Source organism: Hevea brasiliensis, chromosome 3, assembly GCF_030052815.1.
Source record: "Hevea brasiliensis isolate MT/VB/25A 57/8 chromosome 3, ASM3005281v1, whole genome shotgun sequence".
NCBI classification, from domain to species: Eukaryota; Viridiplantae; Streptophyta; class Magnoliopsida; order Malpighiales; family Euphorbiaceae; genus Hevea; species Hevea brasiliensis.
The window spans coordinates 111,191,796-111,216,811 of NC_079495.1; the positions used below are offsets into that span (position 1 = coordinate 111,191,796).

General features: G+C 35.3%; 4 protein-coding genes across 9 annotated transcripts in view; 2 read left to right on the forward strand and 2 right to left on the reverse strand.

The window, feature by feature from the left end:
• Positions 1-5,517, reverse strand: LOC110669982 (uncharacterized). Of its 6 annotated transcripts, XM_021831994.2 has the most exons (13): positions 5,363-5,517; positions 5,004-5,093; positions 4,076-4,243; positions 3,867-3,991; positions 3,436-3,557; positions 3,237-3,319; positions 2,994-3,152; positions 2,485-2,631; positions 1,911-2,096; positions 1,393-1,487; positions 1,193-1,290; positions 776-887; positions 1-187 (listed from the first exon to the last, which is right to left on the reverse strand). In XM_021831994.2, exons 1-12 carry the CDS (start codon positions 5,402-5,404, stop codon positions 787-789), a joined length of 1,416 nt encoding a protein of 471 aa, XP_021687686.2. In that variant the 5' UTR covers positions 5,405-5,517; the 3' UTR covers positions 1-187; positions 776-786. The 6 variants fall into 6 exon arrangements, with proteins under 6 accessions (XP_021687686.2, XP_021687879.2, XP_021687734.2 ...); XM_021832187.2 differs by lacking the exon at positions 776-887; XM_021832042.2 differs by lacking the exon at positions 1-187 and having other exon boundaries at positions 433-887; positions 4,076-4,240.
• Positions 5,518-6,694: 1,177 nt separating this feature from the next.
• LOC110670447 (pentatricopeptide repeat-containing protein At5g66520-like) lies at positions 6,695-8,909 on the reverse strand. The gene has a single exon (XM_021832540.2). It carries the CDS (start codon positions 8,884-8,886, stop codon positions 6,880-6,882), a length of 2,007 nt encoding a protein of 668 aa, XP_021688232.2. The 5' UTR covers positions 8,887-8,909; the 3' UTR covers positions 6,695-6,879.
• Positions 8,910-11,040: 2,131 nt separating this feature from the next.
• LOC110637476 (probable pectinesterase 29) lies at positions 11,041-12,660 on the forward strand. The gene is made up of 5 exons (XM_058143421.1): positions 11,041-11,216; positions 11,425-11,581; positions 11,682-11,903; positions 12,097-12,341; positions 12,492-12,660. Exons 1-5 carry the CDS (start codon positions 11,041-11,043, stop codon positions 12,658-12,660), a joined length of 969 nt encoding a protein of 322 aa, XP_057999404.1.
• A 572-nt stretch (positions 12,661-13,232) lies between these two features.
• The window catches only part of LOC110637539 (solute carrier family 40 member 3, chloroplastic), a 30,074-nt gene continuing 18,290 nt past the window's right edge, over positions 13,233-25,016 (forward strand). The window contains 11 exon segments of the mRNA XM_058144583.1: positions 13,233-13,872; positions 14,322-14,535; positions 14,668-14,731; positions 15,818-15,879; positions 15,881-15,943; positions 16,023-16,112; positions 16,624-16,800; positions 16,916-16,990; positions 17,195-17,296; positions 17,376-17,493; positions 17,573-17,719. Coding sequence (XP_058000566.1) covers positions 13,757-13,872; positions 14,322-14,535; positions 14,668-14,731; positions 15,818-15,879; positions 15,881-15,943; positions 16,023-16,112; positions 16,624-16,800; positions 16,916-16,990; positions 17,195-17,296; positions 17,376-17,493; positions 17,573-17,719 — 1,228 coding nt within the window. The 5' untranslated portion in view covers positions 13,233-13,756.

Here is a 25,016-nt window from a genome sequence, read left to right on the forward strand (position 1 = left end):
TTCAGGAAATAGTTCTTTAATTCTAATTATTTAAAAATCCCCTAAAGAATAAAGAGAGATGATGGAATACATGTGAGATTAACACTCATTGCTCAAAACCAGAAGTGGGTGATGATAGGTCATTTAGTTGGGTAGGCTGTCCACTTCATCATGGTTCCATGAGAATAAAGCCTTGCGTTAGTTCCACCTAAAAAAGTACAAATGGCCTACAAGTTAGATGAAGTTGGTTATTGTTATTGTTATTATCATTATCATCATTAAATGTAATGACTAACACTACTCTTTTTGCTACTTGCAACAACACTCTGGCATCATTTCTCAGAAAACTTCAATAGCAATACAAAATCAATGTTTCATTTGTCAGCAGAAGCATTGCAACAAGCGAAAATGATTTTACAAAATAAAAGTACACGCATAATATGGCAAATTCAATGCAGCAAAAAAACTATAGTTTTATCAGCTGAAAAAGAGTAATCATGTCATTCAGGTTCTTTGTCTTTTGGCTTCAAACTTCATACATTCAGATACAGGTTTCTATTCATTCAAGTATTTGACGGTAAGAAGTTTACCGTTCATAGAATATACTAGATGTAAACATTAAATAAACAAAAAAGGTGATGAAACCCGAAGCAAAAGAACATCATCAGTATCCTAAATGGTTGATGGATCTCATCATATAGATTAACAAAGATGAGGTAGAGGATTTGAATTTGTTGCATGAATAATTTATAATGAAGACAGCACAAAAAAAAGGAAGCAAATTTCCCATATACACCTGTGCTGCCATCACTTGAGGCAGTACTTAGATCGCAGGTCATCAAGAATCTCTGCATGCTCAATTGGTGTTGCTTCACCACAAAATACTTCATCCCATATTTTGACAAGATCTGTTCAGAAGGTTTTCAAATCAGGATGCTTCCATATCCGTTATGAACTCATAAGGCGCACACAAATATACAATTGATCCCCATTGTTGCGAGATCTGTGCATGTATGCATGGCAGGTGCATGGACAGAAACATATGGGGAAGGAATTTACAGTGGACGTGAAGAATGGAGAGTCAAAATTGCATATCAAATTGCACTCCCATATACACGATCAAACTATGTAAATGCTAAGTTTATGTTCATGTTAAAAAGCTAAACAGCGGGATAGGAAAATAATTCTGTGTAAGCATGTAATTTGGACATACCAGCCTTATCTGCAGCTGAAAGACACATGATTAGCATGTTGAATCTTGGGACTTTGACCAAATTTTCTACGTACTTGACAGCCAAATTCATATCATCACTGCCAAAGGATTAAAAGCGAAAAGAGAGTAAAGGACTTCAACAAGCTTAAACAGAAAGCCCATTTATCCCAACATTAACAACAGGAGAAAAAACTACTTACATGAAAACGGAGGCGACGCACTTAATGATGTCAATTAGCATAGGAGCAGACAACGCATTTTTGAATATCTGTGGTAATGCACTTGGAGATGTAGCCTAATGATGCAAGAAAAGGTAATCTAGATCAGTGAAGTTAACAAACCAACTTGTATCAGGAAAATAGAATGAGAGGAAAGTTGGTAAGAATTTTGGTGTACAATGAAATGCCACTGTTTTTACTCATTATTAATGCTATCAATAAAACTTCTTGGAAAGATCCTAGAATAGAAGGCACAGTTAGCAAATATATCATTTTGATCACTCATTCCTCTAGAAACTATCCAAAAATACAGGTGCAGTAAAAGCCAAGATCATGCAATGACACATGTCAACCATAAGATGTCTATCATAAAAAGGGGCCAATTTTTGTACTGTTGGTTGTCCAAAAAAAATGTTGACATGCTAAATCAATATATTATAATTGGATTATCTGAAACATGCATCCTTTTATCCTTTTAAACTTAAATCATAACAACAAACCTTCAAGAGGCGAGTCTGCAATGCACGATCACCAGAAAAACCTCGCCAAGCAACCTCAAATTGATAAGCTGAATTTGGAGGGGTGATGTTTTTTGCTGCTTCAGCCGTGGCACGAGAAGCTGCTCGAGAAGCAAGCTCTTCTACTGAAGCCTTGAGCTTTTGGTTTTCCATTTTGTGATGATATCTCTGCAAAAGCTTAACTGATAAAGTGAGTGCGGGACAAATCAATTGATTTAAGGTAGGCATACTCTTTTCTTTGTCCCTATCCCCAGTTTTCACCCTATTAATAGTGATTACTCCTAATCTGAAAAGAAAATAAAGCGCAGGTGCAAATGCAATGATATGAAGGTGAAATACTTGCAATGAGGACAAACATAACCATTGTCTGACCTTTTGCTTTATCAAGCACTAAAAGAAAAAACACCACAATGGAGGGAAGTCAATATTTGCAGGATCTACTTGAGAAAAACACTTACAGATGACAATCTCATTAGGTACTCAAGACAAAAGCTCGTATCCCTCAGGAAAAAGATAAAAATGTAGATAATACTTAAGCAAGGATACCATGCATTACCTGGACACTGTCCATATGAGAATTTGAAGTAGCATCGGTATAAGAAACATTGGCTTGATTTTCAGTTCTGCTTCCGGCTCTTGAGCTTTTGTTTTTTATTTCCTCCACTGATGAGGACTTCTTAAGAATAACCTCTCCAACACTTTCCTGCCAACAGAATTCAAAAGTTAAAACTTTGGTGAAGAGGGAAAGTAATTGCATACCTCAGAAACAGGAGAAAAAAAAAAAAATACTTATAACATATTACATTCCGACAAATATGTTGATGCACCAACATGCCACAGAGTACATGCAAAAGTTTAAACATGAAGCATAATTTTTGAAAACTTCCAAGGTTGCACGAGAGAAAGTGATAGCTTTTGGGTATTTATTCAAATCACATGATATCACCCTTGAGAATCAAAATTACAAAATTTTCTTCTTTACTTGTCTGCACTCAGCAGCATCCTCAAAGACAAGCTAGTTAGCAGCCTAAAAGTAAAACACAGTTCAATCACTATTTCTGCTACCTTATTCTTGTCCTTTTGACATGTAGATACACCAGTTCTTTGACTTCCACTTGAGACAGAATTGACATCATGTCCATTAATTTTTGCCTCCAAAATTCCTCCTTTCTGTGTTCCATGCTCAGAGCTTCTTACTGCCCCAGATACCTTATGGAGAATCTCCTGGAAAGTGTTAGCAGCAATCACTAATATGATTTAAATTGAAGAAAGTAAAATCATATGGTAACATAAAGGCAAGATACTTACCTTCTCATACAATGATTTGACATCAGTATACAGCTTCTTGATTTCCTGGTTATTAGGTTCCAACCTCAAGGCAAACTCTGAATCTGCGGTTAGCTACGTTTATTATATTAGAAGGATCAAAATCATTAAGTATATGAGAAAGAAGACCTACACTATCAAATGCACCAACATATGATTTGGCACTATGGGATTAGCATACCCTCAACGGACTCTTTAAATCTTCCCAATTCCTTTCTAGCTGTTGCTCGGCGTGAGTATGCCTTTATGTAGCGATCATCCAGATTTAAAGCCTCTGTACAGTCATTCTCAGCTTCTTGAAATCTAATAGGCAAGATTATTATTATTTTATATCTAACAAGGAAAAAGAGTGAAAGAAAAAAGGTTTTCATATTCATTAAAACATCAATCAGAATTTACAAATAGAGAACCTATAATTAACACTTTCTGGATAATTAGAATTTTAGAAGTTTTCACATAATATGTTTCAGGATAATTAACATTTTCTGGTTATCAACTATGGCTGTTGAGAATTTTGACATTTTAGTACTTTGCATAATCAATAAGAAACATCAAGAAGTAGATAAGCATACATTGGCTTGTCAAATAAGGTGTGTAGTATGGATTACTCACTTTCTGATTTTAAGATAGGCCATTGCCCTATTTGCATAGGCTACTGCTGTGGGAGACAAGGCTATGCTTCTCGAATAGCATTCAATAGCTTCCTTAAACTTTTTCTGCTTAAAGTACTCATTACCCTGTAAAGAGGAAAATTGCACACTTAATATCACCCTGAATCACCTGTTGGGTGCAAATGATGGGACCACATAGAAAATTCCTACCAATTCTTTCTCTGAAGCAGCATCCACAGAGCTTTCTTCAGTCATGAAACTACTTGATATACGATCAATAGCATCAAAGTTCCTTGAATAATCATGTTGTCCTGAACTACCTCTTGAAGAATCAACTGCATAAGTGTTTCCTGCTGATCTTCTACCCTCACCAGTCTTCTGAGAAGGTGAATGTCAATCATATCATGCATCATTCACTTGCTATGCACAGTTACACATAAAGCCTATATATGCATGCGATGGTTTCATAACCTAAAAAAACTTTTAATCAAAAACCATTAAGATGCTGATTGCAATTATTCAAATTTCCCCTTACTGGAGATAGATCAAATAACTAGCACCGTACTTATCCTTTATATATTAACATATGTGCATTTCTCAGCTCAAAGATATAAGCAATAGATTATTAAACTCATTCTAATAGCACACGATGAACAAACACAGTAGAAATGAACCAGCAGCGTTTGTGTTTAACGTTTATTGTTAAGCATGTCCCGGTTGGTAGGGTAGCTGAGTTCAAATCCTCCCTTTCTTATCTATCAAAACAAATTTAACTCACTAGTCACTAAGCTCCTGGAAAACCATAGCCCAAAAAAAAAAAAAAAAAATAGAACAACCAGGTTCAACACTTTCAGATGTCCACATAATATCAAAAAGAAAACTATTACTACAATTGGATTCCACTAAAATGATCAACTTCAGTTTTTTTTTTTTTTTTTTTTCTTGGTTCATCTTTCATCTGGTTCAGAGGAACTCAAACTGGAGACCCCCTATATGACTCATCAATGCTAAGCTAAATCTTATTGTTAAACGATCAACTTCGAATGAAATAAGATTTCTGCCAAAAACTTGAGCTTTCCATTTTTTCACACAATGGCAAACATCGAAAATTTGAGGTTAAAAAAATTGTCAATTTTACCTTGTCAGAAGCTGGTGGCTTCATCTTTTTATCCCTATCCTTGAGCGAAAGTTCCCAATCCTGCAAGTCATTCAAAAACCCCTGGAAATCCTGGAAACGGGTAAACCATGAACAACTGACGACAGCAATTAAGCCAATATGAACACCAATCTCAAAAAAACTACTGAACCCACTAAAACTCTAAACTTAAAACCCACAAATGCTGATACAATAGCTCGTTTCACATGTAAAGGACTCAAAAAAGATTAAGCCTTTGTCCTCCTCAGATGAGAAAATTTTCGTTTCCTTTCCTATTTTGCTCTTTCATCAGCAACCAAACAGAGCTTAAAGTAAAATGGAACTAAACGAAATTCACGTACCAGAGCTTGATCACGTTCATGCTTGCTCGGAACCCTAGCCATGGGTGAGAAAGGGAGAGAAAGAGAGTTGCGTCCCCAGCTGCCGGCGAGCGCGTTGTTTTTAGGTGTTTCTGGAACATGGTAGGGTGGTTTTTATTTGGATTTTTATAGCTTTCGTAGATTGAGCACCATGTGTTTAATTATTTTTAAAATAATAATTTTTATTTAATTTTTTTCAAATATAGTCTTCCCTAATATTACTTTATTAAAAATTAAAAAACTTATGTTGCTCCCTCCATTTATTATTTTTTTCACTTTATTTATTATTTTAAAAATGTAATAAATTATTTATTTTTTTTATCACCTTTATATGTTTTAAAAGTATTTTAATCAATTATTTATATTTTTTATAAAAATTAAATAACGTAATCATTTCTTTAATTCTAATAAAAAACTTTAAAAAACATTTGAAAGAGCATGGATAGAGTACTAAATTATTCTTATAATTAATAGATTTTATTTATTTTTTATTTTTCTTGTATTCGTTTTATAATTCGTTTAAGGTTTGTAGTTATCTCTTCTAACAATATTTTTTAAGATCAAACATGAATAGTATAAGTGGTAAGCACGATTGTGGGTAATAGATTTCAATTTTTTAAACATGTTAAATAGGAATATATTAATAAATAAATTATTATTTAATAAAAAAAACTACTTATAATTTAAAATAAAGAAAAGTAAGTGTATCTTTATGAAACAGATGAACAATTAAATAATTTCCACTTTCATTGAAATTATAACAGTTGCCAATGTCCCTCTCCCAATAATTTGAGAATTTGACATTTAAATTTTAGTTCTCATCATCTTTTTCCTTTTAATTGTGATTGAAGTTGGAATTTAATATCTTACAAACTTAAAAATAATTCTAATATTATTTAAATTAAAGCTTATTTATAATTTCATCAATCTTTTTCATTTCAAAATCATTTTATTTGAAATATGGTCCAATTCACTTATCAAAGTGGAAGTTTGATATGTGCATTTTGCTGCACTCTATAATACCTTGAGCTGAACGCACATCTCCTTGGCTTTTTTTGGTAGCTGGGATTTTCCTCATTTATAAAGATTAAACACCTTTATTTAAGGGATACAGATTCTTTTACCACTTGTGCAAACTTCATTGCTTACTTTCTTGGCTTTTACTGCCACTAGCATATATGGATCTTGCACAAACGATATTTCTCAGGCATGTATGCTTTTCTTCAATGGTTGAAGAGCAGATTATCATACATGTATGAAATGATGAACCGGTAGTTCTTATTCAGGTGAATCAGGTCTAAGATATCGAGATGTGGAAACTTTGTACAATTTGATTGACAATTAAAAATGTTAACAATTTTATCTAAACCTGTAGTAGGAAATGGAACTGCAATGTCTTATCTCCAATCATGAGATTGTTCTTTCCTCATTGCATTAATTTCTGTTTTCCTATATGATTCCTCTTCATACTCTTTGTTGACTTATCCCATTTCCAGAACTCACCAAAAGTTCTTGCAGGAACATGATCCATTGCTGAAATGATGGTAACGAGCGCGGTCCCTTACAATAATCTCTCGGTTGTAAACTTGAGAGATAAGCTTGACAGCAGAATGGCAGTCCTCACACATCCTTAGATTCTTCACTATACGAATGGTTGTTCCTGGCTTTGTGTTGATCAATCCAAAAGTAATTGCGAGCTTTTCACTGTGGTGTCGCAATGCAGTTTCCTTCTCTTCCTCCTCAATGTCAAAACAAGCCTGAGAGGTATTTGGCAAATAGCCTTCCGTTTCTATCCTCTCAATCATATTTTTCAACATCAAGTAGACTTCCTTCATATCTGGATGTGACCCATCACCCATTTTGAACTCATGAACCACACCATTTAAATCAATCATGCTAGTTCCAGGAATGGTCTTGACTCCTCTTTCCTTCATCAGTTTCCTCACATTTGCAACATCATCCCATCTCCCGGCCTTCGCATAGATGTTTGATAATAATGCATATCGACCACTATTTTGTGGCTCCAACTGCGTCAAAATCTTCCCTACTCTTTCACCTAATTCTGAATTTCCATGTATCCTACAAGCACCTAACAGTGCTCCCCAAACAGCAGCATTTGGTTCCATTGGCATTGAAAATATGAGCTCCTCTGCCTCTGCCAAGAGCCCTGCTTTTCCTAGGAGATCAACTACACAGCCATAATGCTCCATCTCAGGCTCAATATCATAAACTTTCTCCATGGATTCCAATATCTTTAGACCCTCATCTACCAATCCTTTATGTGCACAAGCATTCAATATACCCACAAAGGTGATCCTATTTGGCCTGAACTTCTCTCTTTGCATCTTAAAGAAAAGCTCAATTGCATCCTCTGCTCTACCATGCATAGCTAGCCCACAAATCATAGCATTCCAAGTGAAGACTTCTTTCTCTTTCAAAGTCTCGAAAACATCCCAAGCCATGTCGAACCGCCCGCATTTCATGTACATATCCACCAGAGCAGTTCCTAAGACTGCATCCAAAAAATCAGGATTCTTCTTCACATAAGCATGAATCCATCTTCCTTGATCAAGAGCCCCCACATTAGCACATGCAGCTAGAACACTTGACAAAACAAATTTCCTTGGCCTAATTTCTTCTCTTTGCATCACATTAAATACTTCCAGTGCCTCCTTATAATACCCTCCTTTGATATAACCATCAATCATAGCACTCCAGGATATCTCATCCTTTTCACTCATATCATCAAACAACTCCCTTGCTTCTTTAACCATCCCACACTTAGCCAAACCAGATACCATTGCATTCCAAGAACCAATACTTCTATCCTCCATTTTTTCAAACAATTCTTTAGCTGAATCCACATCTCCGCACTTCAAATACCCATCAATCATCACATTAAAACAAATAACATCCGATTCTCCATCCTCATCTAGCATTCTCCTAGCCTCCACCATATGACCAAAAGTTGCATACATTTGAATCCCAGAACTTCTTATATGCCCATCTCCACTAAGCCCTTGTTTAATCACATGAGCATGCACTTGCACGCCTTCTTTGGTTGCTTCTGCAATCCCACAAGCCTTCAACAGAGTAGGATAAGTGAACTTATTAGGCCTTGAATTTGCAGATACCATCTCATAGTAACAAGACGTGGCCTTAAATGGTTTATTATTGTCTAAGCAACCCTTTATAATAATGTTATACACAAAAACATTGGGATTAGGGACATGATCAAAGACCTTAAAGGCTAAGTCCAGATTGCTGAAACGGTGATTAGCATAGCATTTCACTAAGGTGCCAGAAATATAATGGTCTTGAAAATGGCCGCTCCTCAATATCACAGCATGGAGTTGCTTAAGATTTTGCAGTGAAGTAAAGCATGTAGTATTTAGGAGGCCTAGGACTGTTTTCTGGGATAATTTGGAAGTGGGTTTGTTCTGTGTCGGTGAAAGATGATGATGATGATGAGGAAGATTTATTGTAGTGGTGGTGGTTGTCTGCATATTTCTTTGCTTTATCCAGAACTCGCCAGTGCTTAGGATAATATACCACGCACATGAAAAGCTTTATTTATTTATTTATTTTTACTGTCCCATAGTAGAAATAAATATCCATTTTGTTGTGCAAATCATATGAAATGCTGTACTAGTTAAATGCTCATGCCCTGTATAATTTATTTATAATTTTGATAGTATAATTTTGTTCTTTTACTAATTTTATAATATATCATGAATAGTTTTTTAATAAAATAAATATCAAAAATTATAAATTGAAAAGGAAAAAAAAAAAAAATATATATATATATATATATATATATATATATATTTCAATTTTTTTAAATTATATTATACACTAATTCCATTACAAATTAAATCATATACTTTTCAACTTTTTTAGTTATACGCTATCATCACTAGGTCCGTTAATTACCTAATGATAATGAGCCTACATTGTTAGATGCCACACCACGCCAATGGACATAATGTTAGTAAGGCATGATTAGGAAAGTTTAAAATTATAGAATTTAATTAATATTTAATTATTATGGGATATAATTATAAAAAAAAAAAATTAAAAGTCAAGGTTTTTTTTTTTTTTTTTAATTTCACCATTGATTAAACTCACCGGATCTAATTTAATTAGGTTGCAATGTCCATTATTATTGGATAAATTTAAAATCAAATGTATAATTTTTTCTACCTAATTTGAACTAATTTAATGATTGTGGTAAATTTTATCCCAATTCCTCAATTTGGTTAGAATTTATTGAATTTAAAATTACTCATAATTTATTTTAATTTATACAAATTTTTAAATTTAAAAGTTAATTAATAATTCAATTTGATTAATGTAATTGATTTGAAAATATTTCAAAATAAAAATGTAATAAATTACTAGTGAAATAAATGAAAATGAAAAAAAAAGTCATAAAATGACATGAAATGAAGTAATTTCAAATTTATTTTTTTAATTTTCAAATTAAGTAATTATATCTTATGAGAGTAAATTATTAAAAAAAATGATACTTTTAATTTTTTATATTTTTTTACAATTACATTTTATATTAATTATATTACCAATTAAGCTATATATTTTTTTAATTTTTCTTAATTATATCTTGTCTCACTGAGTTTGTTAGTTTGATGTGGCAGATCCATTAAATAATTAATGAACCTAGTGACAGTTGGATATAATTAAAAAAGATTTAAGGAGCATAGAATTTAATTGTAATTTAATTAATATATAATATAATTAAAAAAAATAAAAGGACATTTTTTTTCATAATTTTCCAAGTTAACAATAAAACTTAGATAATAATATATCTAATATTTTCATTAAAAATTAATTTTTAAATAAGAAAATATGATGCCAATATTTTAACAATCCCAATTTAAATAGCAAAAATACTTTGATAACTTTTTAATTTTTATGATTTTAATTGAGATAGATTCAATATATAAAACCTTAAACTTTGATCATATACTTTTATGAGACTTTAAGTTACAGGTCCTTTAAATTCTTGAGATAAATTTTACATATGGTAGGAATGATCGATATAATGTATCAATTGAAATTTAGAATTTGAAAACATTGTTATTAGTTAAGAGAAATTATTTAACACCAAATAGCAATATGAAAATAATTATTAAAAAAAAATTATATAATAATGATATTAATAATGCTTTAACAATTTTCTTTAAACACAAGAGTTAATTCCTTCTTACCCATGAACATTCCCTCCAGTTGACATTCAAGTATTTTTTTGTACTTGCTATAAGAATTTGGTTCTTGCATATTTATATTTATCCTGCTTGATAATAGTTTTTAATGTAATGTTTAATAAAATAATTAAAAATATTATTTCTCTTATTTATACTGTTATGTGATATAGTATCATTTTAATAAAAATTGATAATGCTATAAATTTCATGCAAAATCAATCAAACTGGTACATTTTTTCTCCATTTATCTCGTACACATCTAAAATTTCCTTGTATTCACCTCTTTCTAACTAAAGCAAAACAATTCTTTAAAATGGACAAAAACTGGACAATTTACAATATGCATCAACAAAAAGAAAAAAGCTTATTACTAGGCTACGTACCTTGAGATTTTCCCCCAAAATGCGTTCTCTTCTCTTCAATCTCCACTTTATAATGGTACTCTTTCTCTTTTCCTGCACATCCAAAACAGACAATAGCAGCATTGCAAAGACTATCACAGTTGATAAAGGAGGCAATGGAGGCTTTTCTAGTGTACAAAGAGCCATTGATTCTGTCCCCTCAAACAAAAAAGAATGGACTCTTATCAGTGTAAAATCTGGTATTTACAAGTAGGTTAGACCAACTCTATCAGTTTATTTTATTTTATTTTTTTGTTGATCATATATTCTGATTAGAGTTTAAATCCATTGATCGTATCGTAATCTTACAGTTTTTAAAACAAACTCCAATATCATCGAATTAAAACTTATTGATACTATTAGTAATAATAATTTTATTTTCATTGTCTTATTTATTTATTTTTTTTAATTTATGCAGTGAAAAAGTTGTAGTCCCTGAAGACAAGCCATTCATTATTCTTGTAGGAGAGAGCATCAAGAAGACTTTGATACAATGGGGAGATCATGGCAGCTCCAACCTCAGTGCTACATTCACATTGAGAGCCGATAATTTTGTTGCTATGAACCTATCATTTGTGGTAAATAATACAGGAAAGCACAATGCTATTTCTATATTTTCCTTAAACCGTTGCTATATTACAATAAAATTGCTGCTTTTTATCCCAAAAAAAAAAGCAGAACACATACAATCTTGATACACCGGATTTAGATGATCGGAACACTATTTTGTGGGCTCCGGCGGCTACAATATACGGTGACAAGGCAAGCTTTTACTTATGCGGATTTGTTGGAGTTCAAGACACTTTAACAGATGCTCTTGGCCGTCACTTTTTTGTATCTTGCTATATTCAAGGAACAATAGATTTCATCTGGGGGAAAGGCCAATCAGTCTACAAGGTTAGAAATGAATTAACAAATATGTAATTAAACTAATAAAATATTATTAAATAAATATATTGTTATGATGCGGCTTTATAGTCCATATGATTATATAGGTCTGAATTCATAGTAGGTTTGGGATTAGAGTTCCGAGTTCGTGGCATGGACTAATATAAATATTACTAATATTTAATACATTATTTTTGCACAGAATTGTGTTTTCAATGCGACCACTGGAATGCTAGGTGGAAGAGCTGGTTATATTACAGCTCAAGGGAGAGCAAACTCTAATGACCCTAGTGGTTTTGTGTTCCTCTCAGGTTTTATCTATAGTACTGGTCCTGTTTATTTGGGAAGAGCATACAACCAATATTCAAGAGTAGTGTTCAAGAACACTTACATGTCCATAGTTGTCCAGCCTAAGGGTTGGTCTTCATGGGGGTTTGTGGGTAAAGAGTAAGTAAAGAACCTTAGAAATTTTCCTGGTGCTATTTGAAGTCTATTGGTAATTTCAAAAGGAGTGCTAGCGCTAGTGGTCATCTATGATGACTGACGCTAGCATTTCCCTAATTTCAACAGTTTAACACTTGATGTTGTCTTTGATAGGGCTGATATTGTATATTCGGAGGTGTCTTGCTTAGGACCCGGGGCAAAAATGTCGCAGCGAGTGAAATGGGAGAAGAAATTATTAACTGAGGATTTGAAGAAGTTAACGGATCTTAATAAGTTCATAAATGAAGATGGATGGATTCAAGGGCAACCTAGACTCAAATGATCTTTTCCTTTAAAATAGTTGTTAAAGCATTGTTGTTTAGAGTTTATTTGCTTCACGTATTCTTCGTTCCATGCTAATGTTCATTAAGCCAGAGGTGGTGTTTTCATGGATTGAATAATATTTCCTTGATTTTATAACAATAATTAAATATTATTTTAAACTAGCTGAGATGGATTTTATGGATTTTTTTTTACCATTTTCAGATTGAAGATGAAGTATTAACCCTCAAAAGGATTATGGCTAGGAGCCTAATATCAATATAACATATACTTGAGGCATCTGACTTCTGATGCCTCCTAATAAAGATAGAAGGATTATGCCCTGTAAATTTGTCAAGATTGCACTCATAATTTTCAAATTTCTCCAGTCTAAACAGACCTGCAAAACAGGATAAACAACAATAATCTCAACAGGATTAAAGTTTTCCTGTTGTATATATGAATTGATTCAATGCATGTATATTAGTCATGTCGTGTGAAATTTTGCTAGCAATGTATGGATTGAAAGGGGTTGTTTTTGAAAAGAACGAAAATATTAATGACATTTTATTGTCCAAATAAAAATAATAGACACACAGAGAGCCCATTGAAATTAGCTTTCCGTGTCATGTTTCCCAGCTATCAATTCTTGTGGAAATTCACAAGGAAGCATGGCAAAATCTAATCGCTACGCTTAACCCACAAGTGGCCCAAGGCCATAATTTTTCTTGGGTCAAAAAAATCTAATGACTCGTCAAACCTAATAGCCACAAAAAGGTGCAAAACTCCCGCTTGAAGTGTCCGCCGGGGACACCTCCACTGCTTGGATAAACCTCTCCGGCTAACCAGAGCTTAGAATCATCTACCCAATTCAAAATTAAACTTAACCAGATAGGAAAAACGGTTTCTTACTTGCAAATTCACCATCTAACTAGTGACACTATCTCTAATGAATTCTAGCCCACAAAAGTCTGGGCAAAAGATACTTTAGTTTGTTCTTTTCCCCCTCCCTCTCTTCGAGGCTGCATGAGTAGTCAGGAATTCTATACCAATTCGTCTTTCTTCAAGTTTGGGTACTTGAAGTTGTTGAATTTAAAGCAGTTGAAATTAGTGTGGCTATGGTCTCAGTTTCACACGCTCTCTCTTTCAATTTCATCGTCTTCTCGATAAGGCAAACGTCTCTATTGGCACCGCATCCTTCTAGAATTCGCTATAGCCTCGCTACTCGCAGATGGTTGAATTTCGGTTCTGCTTCCCCTCCATGCAGTTTTTTTTTTGCTTGTTTATGCATATTTTCTGGTTTTTTGTCTCGGTGTGTGATTAGTTTTAGAGAAAGTGAAGGAAAACAGAAGAATCTTTTTGAATTTTGGGTAAATTAATGGTCTTTGTGGGCTTTACATGGTTGGGTGTTCCGTAATTACTCATCTTTATTTGTTGTTTCTCTTGGAACTGAAAAGATAAGAAATTGTGCTCTGTTTCATTTCTGAGAAATTGTAACAGGGGAAAGGAAATTTTGAATGTTAAAGACTTGTTGTTTTACATTATACTACAATTGAGTTTAGCTGAGGCGTTTGTTACTTTTGGAGGTGGAAAAACTTACTTAACATGTCATTAATTTTCTGATACGTAAATGTGGCAACTTTATACATTTTTTTGCGTTTTGTTGTTGTTGTTTCAATGCAGGTTCAGAAATTTAAATTCAAGGTGTTTAATTACAAATTCTGACTTACAATGCAGCCATCTTCTCACTGATGATAAGGTCCCACAAGATGTTTCAGGAATTGAGCTTGATTTTTCAGCTCCTATTGTTCATATTAAATCTGATGTTCTTCAGGCTGTACCTTTGAGTTTACTAGCTGAAGCAACTTATGTGGATAGTCTTTTGACAGCATTGCTGGTGCGTTCCTTTCTTATCTACAACTGACAGCATTACGGTTGTGTTCCTTATGATTTGAATGCCCTCTCAACTTAGTGTCATTAGTTGGTAACAAATTGCTATTCTTTTATTGTTCTGTTGTTTTCATCTTAGGCTTTATCAGGGAAGGAGCAAGATGCCCTTGCAGCAACTCCAGCCCATCCAGTTGGATTATATGGTAAGATTCTTTTACTTGAGTCTAATCAATCTGTGGTATTAACTTGAAATGCATGAAATTTTTTAGGAGTCAAGCTGATGATTTAATGTGCTGCTTATAATTTTATATCACAAAGTTTCTTTTAGATGCAAGTTGTTGTTTTTGAAATTCTGGCATAGAAGTCCTCCCTGGGGAATTGAAGGTCAAAATTTTTTACTCTTAGGTTGCAAATCAAGTTAAAATGATATGGGATCTTGAAGGACCAGCCTCACGGGCACGCCTAGCTGACACCCTACAGGGCAAGGGTGCTTCACATCAAGTCACCAATATCTGGGTTTTTTTTTTTTGACAGTAGGTAGGAAGGAGGGACAGAGAAGGGACACGCCTCAGTACAAAACCATGTCAATTTTGTGAAGAAATGTGGGATCCCATGTCTTTACAAAATTGCCATGGTTTTGTGTTGAGGTGTGTCCCTTCTCTGTCCCACCTTTTTACCCACTGTCAAAAAAAAAAAAAAAAGAAAAATTTAAAATGATAATTCCATGTTTAAGAAGCATCTGATTCTTTTATGATCAAGAATTTTAATCAGCTTTACTGTGTCATTAAGCGAGAGCCTATTGCATTCTTAGAGGTTGTATTTTTCCTGAACTAAGAAATTCTCTTTATGTTTTTCAATGCCTTCACATGCCTGTAATATAGTTGTTTTAGTTATCTTGCATAGTAGCATTTGGGTTCATTGCATCTCCAGAACTGTACTTGTAGAATTTCTTTTACATTTTGCTATGTAAGACTAGTATATCTCTGCCAATAATGTTTATATGCTGCATTGAGTGGAGTTATTTTGATGTGTGGCATCCATTTTATTTTAGACCAATATGTAACGGTGGCAGATACTTTATTTGCCCAAACATGCAGCTTTCTAGCTCAAAAAGTGTTCCAACAAGGCTGGTTTAATGATGCATTTACATTCCTTTTGACCTTTCCTGAAAATCAGTTGTTGCTTAATATTGTCTGGAATACGGATGTACCAAAAACAGCCTATGAAATAGTTCATTAAAAAATTATATTAGATCCTGTGTACTTCCTAACATGGAGGACTATGTTCAGCTTTGTATGCTAGTTGCCTAGCTGGAAATTTAGTGGAACAACTATGGAATTTTGCTTGGCCTTTCTGCTATAGCAATGATTCATCCTAGCCTTCTAACAGTGGCGGTCATGGGTTTCTTCACCAAGGTTGTGATTTGTCCAAAAAGTTTGAGCCTACACATTTAATGGTGGGAGGATATTTTTTGACAAGTTCTGTGTTGTACAGCTTGCAATAATTGTTGGACACCCTTTGGTTGGAAAACTTATGGATCATTCTCCCAGGATACCTTCTTCTATTAGTTTAAATATAGTTCAGGTGACTTTTTTTTACTTTATATATTGTTGTTAGATAGGACTATATCTTTTCCAATTTTTTTTTCTTCATTCTTCTGCCTGTCTCAGGTTTCTGCTCAGTTGCTATCTGCAATGATGATTATTCATGCACATACTGTTTCTCCTATTTCTGCATCATCCATTCTTCTCCGTCCTTGGTTTCTTGTACTTGTTTTAGTTGGGGCCATTGAGAGGTTATGTGGAGTATACTGCATTGGGGGTAGCTATGGAGCGGGACTGGGTTGTGCTGGTAGTGGCACGTTGTGCTTCCATTGTTGCTTCATATCTTTATTGTTTCTTTTTCTTTGTTCTCTTGGGAAGTTCAGCACACTGCACACTCTAATGTAATGTTCTCATTTGTGTAGTTAGCAGGAATAAATAGGCCAATTGCGCTCGCACAAGCAAATGCTGACTTTTTTTTACTTTATATATTGTTGTTAGATAGGACTATATCTTTTCCAATTTTTTTTTCTTCATTCTTCTGCCCGTCTCAGGTTTCTGCTCAGTTGCTATCTGCAATGATGATTATTCATGCACATACTGTTTCTCCTATTTCTGCATCATCCATTCTTCTCCGTCCTTGGTTTCTTGTACTTGTTTTAGTTGGGGCCATTGAGAGGTTATGTGGAGTAGCATTGGGGGTAGCTATGGAGCAGGACTGGGTTGTGCTGGTAGTGGCACGTTGTGCTTCCATTGTTGCTTCATATCTTTATTGTTTCTTTTTCTTTGTTCTCTTGGGAAGTTCAGCACACTGCACACTCTAATGTAATGTTCTCATTTGTGTAGTTAGCAGGAATAAATAGGCCAATTGCGCTTGCACAAGCAAATGCTGTTCTTAATCGAATTGATCTCCTGTGTGAGGTGTTCACTAAATTCATGATCTCGTGAAATTACTTTTACTTTTTGTAGTTATATAAGCAATGCCATATATAATTTTTCATTTCCATCTAAAGAGGAACATATATATTCTTAACTCTTGTACACAGCATTCCCATATTGTCATTGTTATTTACACAGTCTTATATATTAGATTAGTACAAAAATGACTTTAATCACTAATTACAGATTGGTGGGGCATCATTATTTGGTGTTCTTCTCTCCAAGTATGATCCTGTGACCTGCTTAAAGCTTGCTACTGGTCTAATGATATGGTCGTTGCCAGTTATGGTAATCACCTTTCAGGTACCTTCATGGCTAAATTATAGGTTCTGCCATTGTTTCTAACTATCAGTGCTACTTTTTCCAGATTGGTCTCACATCGTTGACTAACAAGCTGTCTACTGGGGTGCTTGACCATGCCAGATTTTCCCAGACCTGTTGCAGAGAGTCAACTGGAGCAGCTATGGACGATGTTAACAGCTTAGGTAAAAGTTGCAAGAAAATATTATTCTAATGGGTTGTAATCTCTTGCTATATTTATTTCTTTTTTCTTTGGATAAGTAGTGGATAGAGTTGTGGAAACTATCAAGCTTGGGTGGAAGGAATATGTGCAGCAGCCAGTTCTTCCTGCAAGCCTTGCATATGTTCTCCTGTGCTTCAATGTTGTTCTTGCTCCAGGCAGTTTGATGACAGCATTTTTAATGCAGCGTGGTACTGTTAAAACCTTTGCCCAATTATTATGGAATCAATCTCTGATTGTGGACAAAAAAGGATCCAAGGTTCTGTAACAGACGTTTTAAAGTGCTTGTAACAATTACCATTTGGAGGATACAATAGGAGAGTAGGAGTATATTTACTTTAAAAAAAGAAAATCTTGCTAACATTAAACTTAGCTATGCAACCATACATGTATGTACATTATATTGTGATAGTGTTTACTTTGGATTTCTTATTTTCTTATTGAAGATGTCTTTTGAGTTAATTACTGCATTGTTTTGATGTTAGTCGTGGCAAAAACGATGGATTTTTAGCATTTGTAGACATCATATTTTAGTCGGCCTTTAAATACACAACTCGTTCAATATACAAATTTTCTCTTTAAAAGTTATGATGCAATTTTAATTTCAGTAAGAATATTATTTTGAATGAATTTCCCATTTTAATATTATTCGATTTCAACAATTTACCTAAATTACGACCCTATCACAATTCACTTATCTAAAATATGAACTTAGCAATAGTTCGAATCGTTTTCTAAATAAATGTCTAGCTTCAGAATATTTCGACCTCACGCACAGTTAGGTTGTTTTCTGACCTTTTTGTTGTGTGTTCATATGTTTAAGTTTCAGAACTCTATTCTAATGCACCTTTAAGTTAGGTTGTTTTCTGATCTCTTCTTCTTTATTTGTCCTGTTCTGATCGATATCTGATCTTTGGATTATCCGATCTTGTATTCTGTTGTTTTCCGATCTCACTGTGTTCAAATACCTCAAAATCCCAAATTGTGGTTAGTTTTGTGGCTTGAATTGTTCAAACACTTAATTAAAATTTTATCCGATCTCTAAATAATTATTCCGATCTTAATAATTTACAAGTCACTTTTTCGATTTTACAATATTCCATATCACTTCTCAAATGTCTCAAAGCTTCGATCGATATTTGATCTCCGATGGTTTTCCGATCTCTTTAAGGCGAAGTCTCATGTTCTATGATTGATAACCAATCTCAGAATCATCTAGTTCTATGTTCAATTTTATTCAGTTGATTGGGAGTTAATTTTTCTGATCTATACAGTACTTGCTCATGTAACTTGTTCTGATGTTTTTCTGATCTCATCAAGAAAATTGATCATAAAAAGAGTTTTTTATTTCAAAAGAATACAAAGTCATTCAACAGGAGGGTCTTCCCCAGCCCGCTCTTCAGGTACATTCTTAACATTCACTCCCTCCTCCCCCTCTTGTTTGCCCTCACTCTCGGCCTTGGCACGCCTAACTAGTTCCTTGAGCCAGGTGAAGTTCTCGTTGGGATAGCACTTAATGAGCTCGGCAAGGAGATCACTATGGACTTTCACATAAGCTTCAGCTTCCTTCATCAGAGCCTCCTCCTCCTCCGCTTTGATATCTTTGGAGAACTTAACCCGAACATTGTCAAGTTCCTTCTCTAGCCGAACTGTCCTCTCTTCTTGGGACTTCGCCTGTTGTTCCAATTCGACGATCCGAGCATTTGTAGCAGAGAGTTGGTTCTGCCCAGCTGCCACTTCTTGGGCCATCTTTGACATCTCCCTCTTCATAAGATAAACCTTCTCTCTGACTGCGTGCTGGGTCCCCATCACTTCCAAGCTCAAACTCATTGAGAGGCTGAGAAAATCATCAATACTTTCGGGACCTATTCTGGTATGATCCTCAGGAAAGCAGATCGTAGCGCTCAATACTTTTGCTAAGTCGAGGTTGCTCCGCACCTATTTGTTTTTCTCCAGTGATTGGAGTAGTATTCTAGCACCTTGTGAGAGAGGTCGCCTAGATGAGGCTCCCTGCCCTGAGGATCCATCCTCTGCAGCTGAAGAGACTGGAGGATGGGAAGGAGGTTCTGATCGGTTGCTCTTGGATTTGACCTCAGAGCTTATCTCTTCAGTTCGGGCTCTCTTCCGAGCTTCAGCTCTTTTCATTTCTAGCACCTGCCTACTGAGCTCCTTATTATGCTTTCGAGCTTCTTTCGCAGCCTCACCTCCCACCATATCTGCATAGAAAAGCAAATTAGTGAGATTGCTAGGACTAAGAGATCAAATATTCGGGTTTTACCCATTTTAGGGCCAAAGTCAGAGAGTTGCAGCTCAATATTCTCATGGGCGATCACACTCATTATCCACCATTTCAGCTCAACAAGAATCACATCCGAACACGAGTATCTATGAGTCATCGCTTGGCTTTTCAATTCCTTCACCATGGTGTCCTCGGCTTCGTTCAGAGTGATCTTCTTTTCCAGCTTTGGGACCAAGTAATTCCAACTATGTGGAATACCCATGAAACTATGGGGATCCTTGCTCCTAAGGATAAAGAACTGATCTTTCCAATTTTTTAGCGAGGAAGGGAGATTGGTGAAGAGCTCGCAGTTTAGCTTTTTTGAAAAAATTAAAATTCGTTATCTTTTCACCAAGCAAGCCTGTGCAGTTCGGTGAAGACTTTCACTGTGGGCTCAAGTCCCTTAGCTCGGCAAAGACCTCTGAAAGCCAACAGAGTTCGCCAGGAGTTCGGATGTACTTGAGTTATGCCAATTCGGTGATACTTCAGATAGTCCTTGTAAAATTATTCTAGAGGAAATCACAGCCTTGCTGTTAATTGCTCTTCGTACACTATAATCATATTTACTCCGTCGAAGAAGTGATTGGCTCGAAGATCTTCGTGACACTTAATGAGCTCGAAAAAGTTGGTTGGGAGATTGAATTCTAGGTTAATTAATTCGAGATCAGTTATCCCAAGGACTAATGGGAGTTCGTCCACAAGTAGATTCTCCTTCCTCATGACCAGAGCTTGTCTTGGCATTGGCTCGACAGGCTGACTGGTGGTCGGAACGGTAGTTGTAGCAAGTTCAGATCGTCTACTTGGCCTAGCCTCATCACCCTCTTCTGAGGACCACGAAAAGTGAATGGAGGGCAGGCTTGCAACTCTCTGACCTTCAGTGCTATTAATTTACAACCCAAAGAAACATAAAAGAAATAAATCCAATCACATTGGTCTTTTATTGTCCATGATCATCCATCATGCATATCACTATTTAACAATTAAATAAAATATATATACTTAAATTACATTGAATATCTCATATTCAACTTAAAAATCCAGATTTGAATATGATTCAAACAAATTTAAAAATTCAGATTTGAATCACATTCAAACAAATTTAAAAATTCAGATTTGAATCAAAATTTAATTGTGTGATTAAAACTCCTAATTAAACACTTTAATTAGTCATGGGCCTAATTATGGACCTTGAAACCAAGCCCACAAACAAGCCCAAACAGCCATGCGCATGGTTGAATGCATCAAACCATGCGCACCATGGTGTTCTTCATCAAACCGCCACCTTTGCTTTGCAACCAGCAATGAATCAATCATCTCATGATCAAATCACACAATTAAATCATATAATCAGGAATCTAAATGGCAAATATAGTGGCTCTGATTTAAAACTGATCAGAAAAAGATCAAACTAATACCACGTTTCAAATTGGCGCCGAAAAAGTTAAGGAAACTGAGAGAAAACGTTTAAGAGGCTTGAGGAAATAGAGAGAGCAAAGTGTGAGAATGACTTAGCCCCTCCCTATTTATTCTCGTCCGAGCATTGAATGCTCGCGAGATCCTAGGCGGCACATCGGTAAACGAAAAATTAAATATTATCCCAGTTCTCCATGAACACCTGGAGGACGTTCTAGAGGGTGAGAGATTGGACAAGTGAGGTGAGGTGAAATGATTTTGTTCAGAGATCAGATAGAAGGGGGGCCGAAAGAGTTCGGTTGAAAGGACTGTGGCTAGAGATCGGGCAAGAGAGAGTCCAGAAAAAAAGAGATTAGCTAGGAAACCGATCAGAAGAGTAATCAGAATCATGTAAATAATAAAACATAATAAATAGATAAAAACAGAATAAATAAATAAAATGGAATTAAGCTTAAATAAAAAGTCCATTTCATTTCCAAAAGATCAGATTACATCATTTGGGCGATCTTTCTAACCCGATAATTAATTACAGATATTCATACCTACTCTACCCTATGTTCTACCCTTATTTCCGCAGTTCGACACCTCCCGATCTCAATATGTCATTCAAGAGATACGTGGAGATCAAGAAGGTAGCTCTCATCAACTATACGAAAAGCTCGTTGTCATTGTCGATGTTATCGACTAGAACCAAGCCTCAATCGGGACCCCTGAGATGGTTAGGAGCCAAATGAATTTCAAGAGGCAATCACCGATATCAAGATTGAAATTAGCAGTCCCCCCGTCCGAGATTCATCTTTGGCTCGGATCGGTAGGCTGATTAGAGATCAGTATGGTAGTCATTTTGGACCCTGATCGGCCGTTTAGTCCCGTTCCCTCGCCATTATCGGATGACGTTCTCGTAATTCTCCGAACATCACTGTCGTCCATTTTCAAGTGACAGACAAAGAAAGTAATAGGAAAAAGATCAAAGCGACTGTCATAGCAAAAAATGATGTTGGAAAGGTAAGGCATAGGGAAGAACATGCCGAAAATTGATTGGAGAAGGAAAGGTGAAAATGTGAGAATGGCAGCCTACTACCTCTTAGTATATATAGGCCTAGGCATTTAATGCCTGTAGAACTCAAAGCAGCTCATCGGTAAGTGGAGAGTTTAATGCTTCATCGTTATTTGAGGTTCACCGATATAGACTAGATGCAGAGGAGGGATAGGAAAGAGATTAAGAAGCGAGAAGAAATCAAACGTGGAAAGAGTTGGTTTAAGATATCAGAATAGAAGGTCTTAGAGCTGCCAACCATAATGAGAGATCGGGTAGGAGAATGAGACACAAAAATCAGGTAGATCGAGAAATGGCAAATAAAGATCAGAAGGTTTGGGGAATCAAGAGTTCAAAAGTTAGTCATGATCCTTGATCTGCAAGATCAACTCCCCCACCATCGGATCTGAGTTAGTTAAAGCATTTGGGGTACGATCTAATCTCTACCATCCATTCCATTTGTAAGGACGAACCCGAACCATTGGATCTGAGGCGGTTAAAGCATTCTGGTATGCCTCAATCTACACCATAGATCTCACTTGTGAGGATGGGTTTTGGGCCATTAGATTAAAAGTAAATAATAGATTCAGCACTTTTCCTTCCCGGCCTTCGGATCCATTCTGTAAGGCAAAACCCCTAACCGTTGGATTAGAAAGGAAAGGACAAAAGAACTCTAAGCTAAATCTCAACCCTCAATTTTGATCCTCTTTAATTCTCGACCTTTGGATTTTGTCCTTCTAAATCCAAACCCTTCATCTTTTCCTACTCAAATCCTGACCTTCCATTTTAAGACCCCCGTTCCCTATAAATACATTAATGCTACACTATAGAAGGGGTCTCTGGTCACTGGTCTTTGGTTGGGATCCCTGGTTTTGAGTATTGCTCCTTAGCTTCTTTGCCTTTTGTTCTGAAGTTCTTGGTCTTTAAGGGACTTTAGAAACGTGTTTTCTAAAGAATCTAAAGAATCTTGTCTCAAGAACTCCAAATTCATCGGTCCCTTTCTTCGGTAGATTCGCACAATAGCCCGGTGGTCTAATCTGGGTTCGTCATCAGAATCTTATCCCTGACGCTTTCGTCATTTCAAGAGGCACTCTTGGTCAGCCTAGCCGCCGTGATCCCTTTTGATGTGACATATCAGTGACAGCTCTCCTGTCACCTTTAATAGCTCTTTACAGTTAAATGCCTTAATAACCCTTCCTCTGATTGAATGTAATTAGGTTGTATTTGTTACGTAAGATAGAATCCAAACTTTTGAAACATCTAATCACGCTGAACTTTTAGAATAGATTAGTTTGTCTCATAAATATTATCTTCTGCCTGTTATAGTAACACATTCGTCATTTCAAAAGCATGCTTCTTTTTACTTTTAGTAGTGTAAAAATGAGAGTGCGGGTAGTATAAATGTTACTTGAGGTTCGGAAGAATATTGAAGAGTTCGGATAGGAGGGGCCAGGTAAAATGAGGGTGTTGAGATAGACAGTTCGGATTTAATTGGAGAGATCAAGAATAACAAAAAGAAAAAGGTCTGATGATGGAGTCCGGCTCAATATAAAGAGTTTGGACTTGATTGGAGAGGTCGAAAACAATAAAGGACAGAAGGTCAGACATAAATAAAGGTAGATATGCAGAGTTTGGATAACTAATAAGAAATCAAAAATAAAGAGAGTGAGAAAAGAGTTCGGATAGTAAAGAGAGATCGGAAAATAACGCGCGCAATACGCCATATTCACATTGAATCGTCTCATTCTTTACATCCTTCTTATCTTTTAGCGGGAGTTCGAGAAAGAGTCATTTCTTTGAATCCTCGTAGTTTTGCGTTTTTTTTTTATTACAAAGGTCGTCTTTTATAAACACGGAGTTCAGGAGAGAGTCCTTTTCTTGAACTCCCTCAATTTTACATTTTATTATAAAGCTCGCCCTTTATAAACAGGGGAGTTCGGGAAAGAGTTCTTTCCTTAAACCCCCTTAGTTTTTATGTTTTACTATGAAGATCATTCTTCCAAATATGGGAGATCGAGAGAGAGTCCTTCTCTTAAAATCCCAGATGTTGATTTATTTTCGCAAAAATTCTACACACTCTTAAACAAATTTATCGAACACGTTTCAATATTCGGTTCGCGAAAGTCCTTCTAAGAACCCCGAGTTCTATATAGGGATCTAATGGAGAGTCCTTCTTAGGAATCCTCATGTCCTTCATTCAGTTCGGCTTAATCAAACAAAATACCGTAGTTACAAAATACTAGATAGTTTAAAATGAAACGATATGCATAAAGATTTTACAGCTAATTATGTCGATGATAAGACTTTTCTTCATTAATTGAGAGTCCTCAATAATGAAGGGTATTCTATAGGTTTTAATTAGCCTATTCCTTTTGAATTAAAGTCCTAATTAAAAGGAATGAAAATCTATACCCATATCAGTTCATGCATATTCACACCACACCCTCAATTATTTGGATGCCAATGAGGAGGTGAATGATTAGCGAGCCGAGAGTTCTCTTCACTCATTGTGAATCTCTAGGGATCAAATAATACCTCTTCGGAATTAGAGTCCTAATTCGGGGAGGGAGAAATTTAATAAATACATAATAAATTAAACAAACTCAATCTCAACTCACTTTAAGGTTATCCCATTTACTTGTGTTCTTGGGATACTCTGAATAGTGAAATATCAAGCGTTCCTATATCGGGAACCAATATTGTAGTTTTAATCCCAAAATTATCGACTTTAACTTATAAAGAGTATATCATTAAATCTACT

What these genes read in the sequence shown, in the direction of transcription:
- LOC110669982 (XM_021831994.2), bottom strand. Translation starts at nt 5,404, where the DNA reads ATGGCTAGGGTTCCGAGCAAGCATGAACGTGATCAAGCTCTG. An exon ending in TCAAATCATTGTATGAGAAG is followed by an intron (nt 3,153 to 3,236) that starts GTAAGTATCTTG and finishes AACACTTTCCAG; the next exon opens with GAGATTCTCCATAAGGTATC. An exon ending in TGCGTCGCCTCCGTTTTCAT is followed by an intron (nt 1,291 to 1,392) that starts GTAAGTAGTTTT and finishes ATCCTTTGGCAG; the next exon opens with TGATGATATGAATTTGGCTG.
- LOC110670447 (XM_021832540.2), bottom strand. Translation starts at nt 8,886, where the DNA reads ATGCAGACAACCACCACCACTACAATAAATCTTCCTCATCATCATCAT.
- LOC110637476 (XM_058143421.1), top strand. Translation starts at nt 11,041, where the DNA reads ATGGTACTCTTTCTCTTTTCCTGCACATCCAAAACAGACAATAGCAGC. An exon ending in AAGGCCAATCAGTCTACAAG is followed by an intron (nt 11,904 to 12,096) that starts GTTAGAAATGAA and finishes ATTTTTGCACAG; the next exon opens with AATTGTGTTTTCAATGCGAC. An exon ending in TGGGGGTTTGTGGGTAAAGA is followed by an intron (nt 12,342 to 12,491) that starts GTAAGTAAAGAA and finishes TGTCTTTGATAG; the next exon opens with GGCTGATATTGTATATTCGG.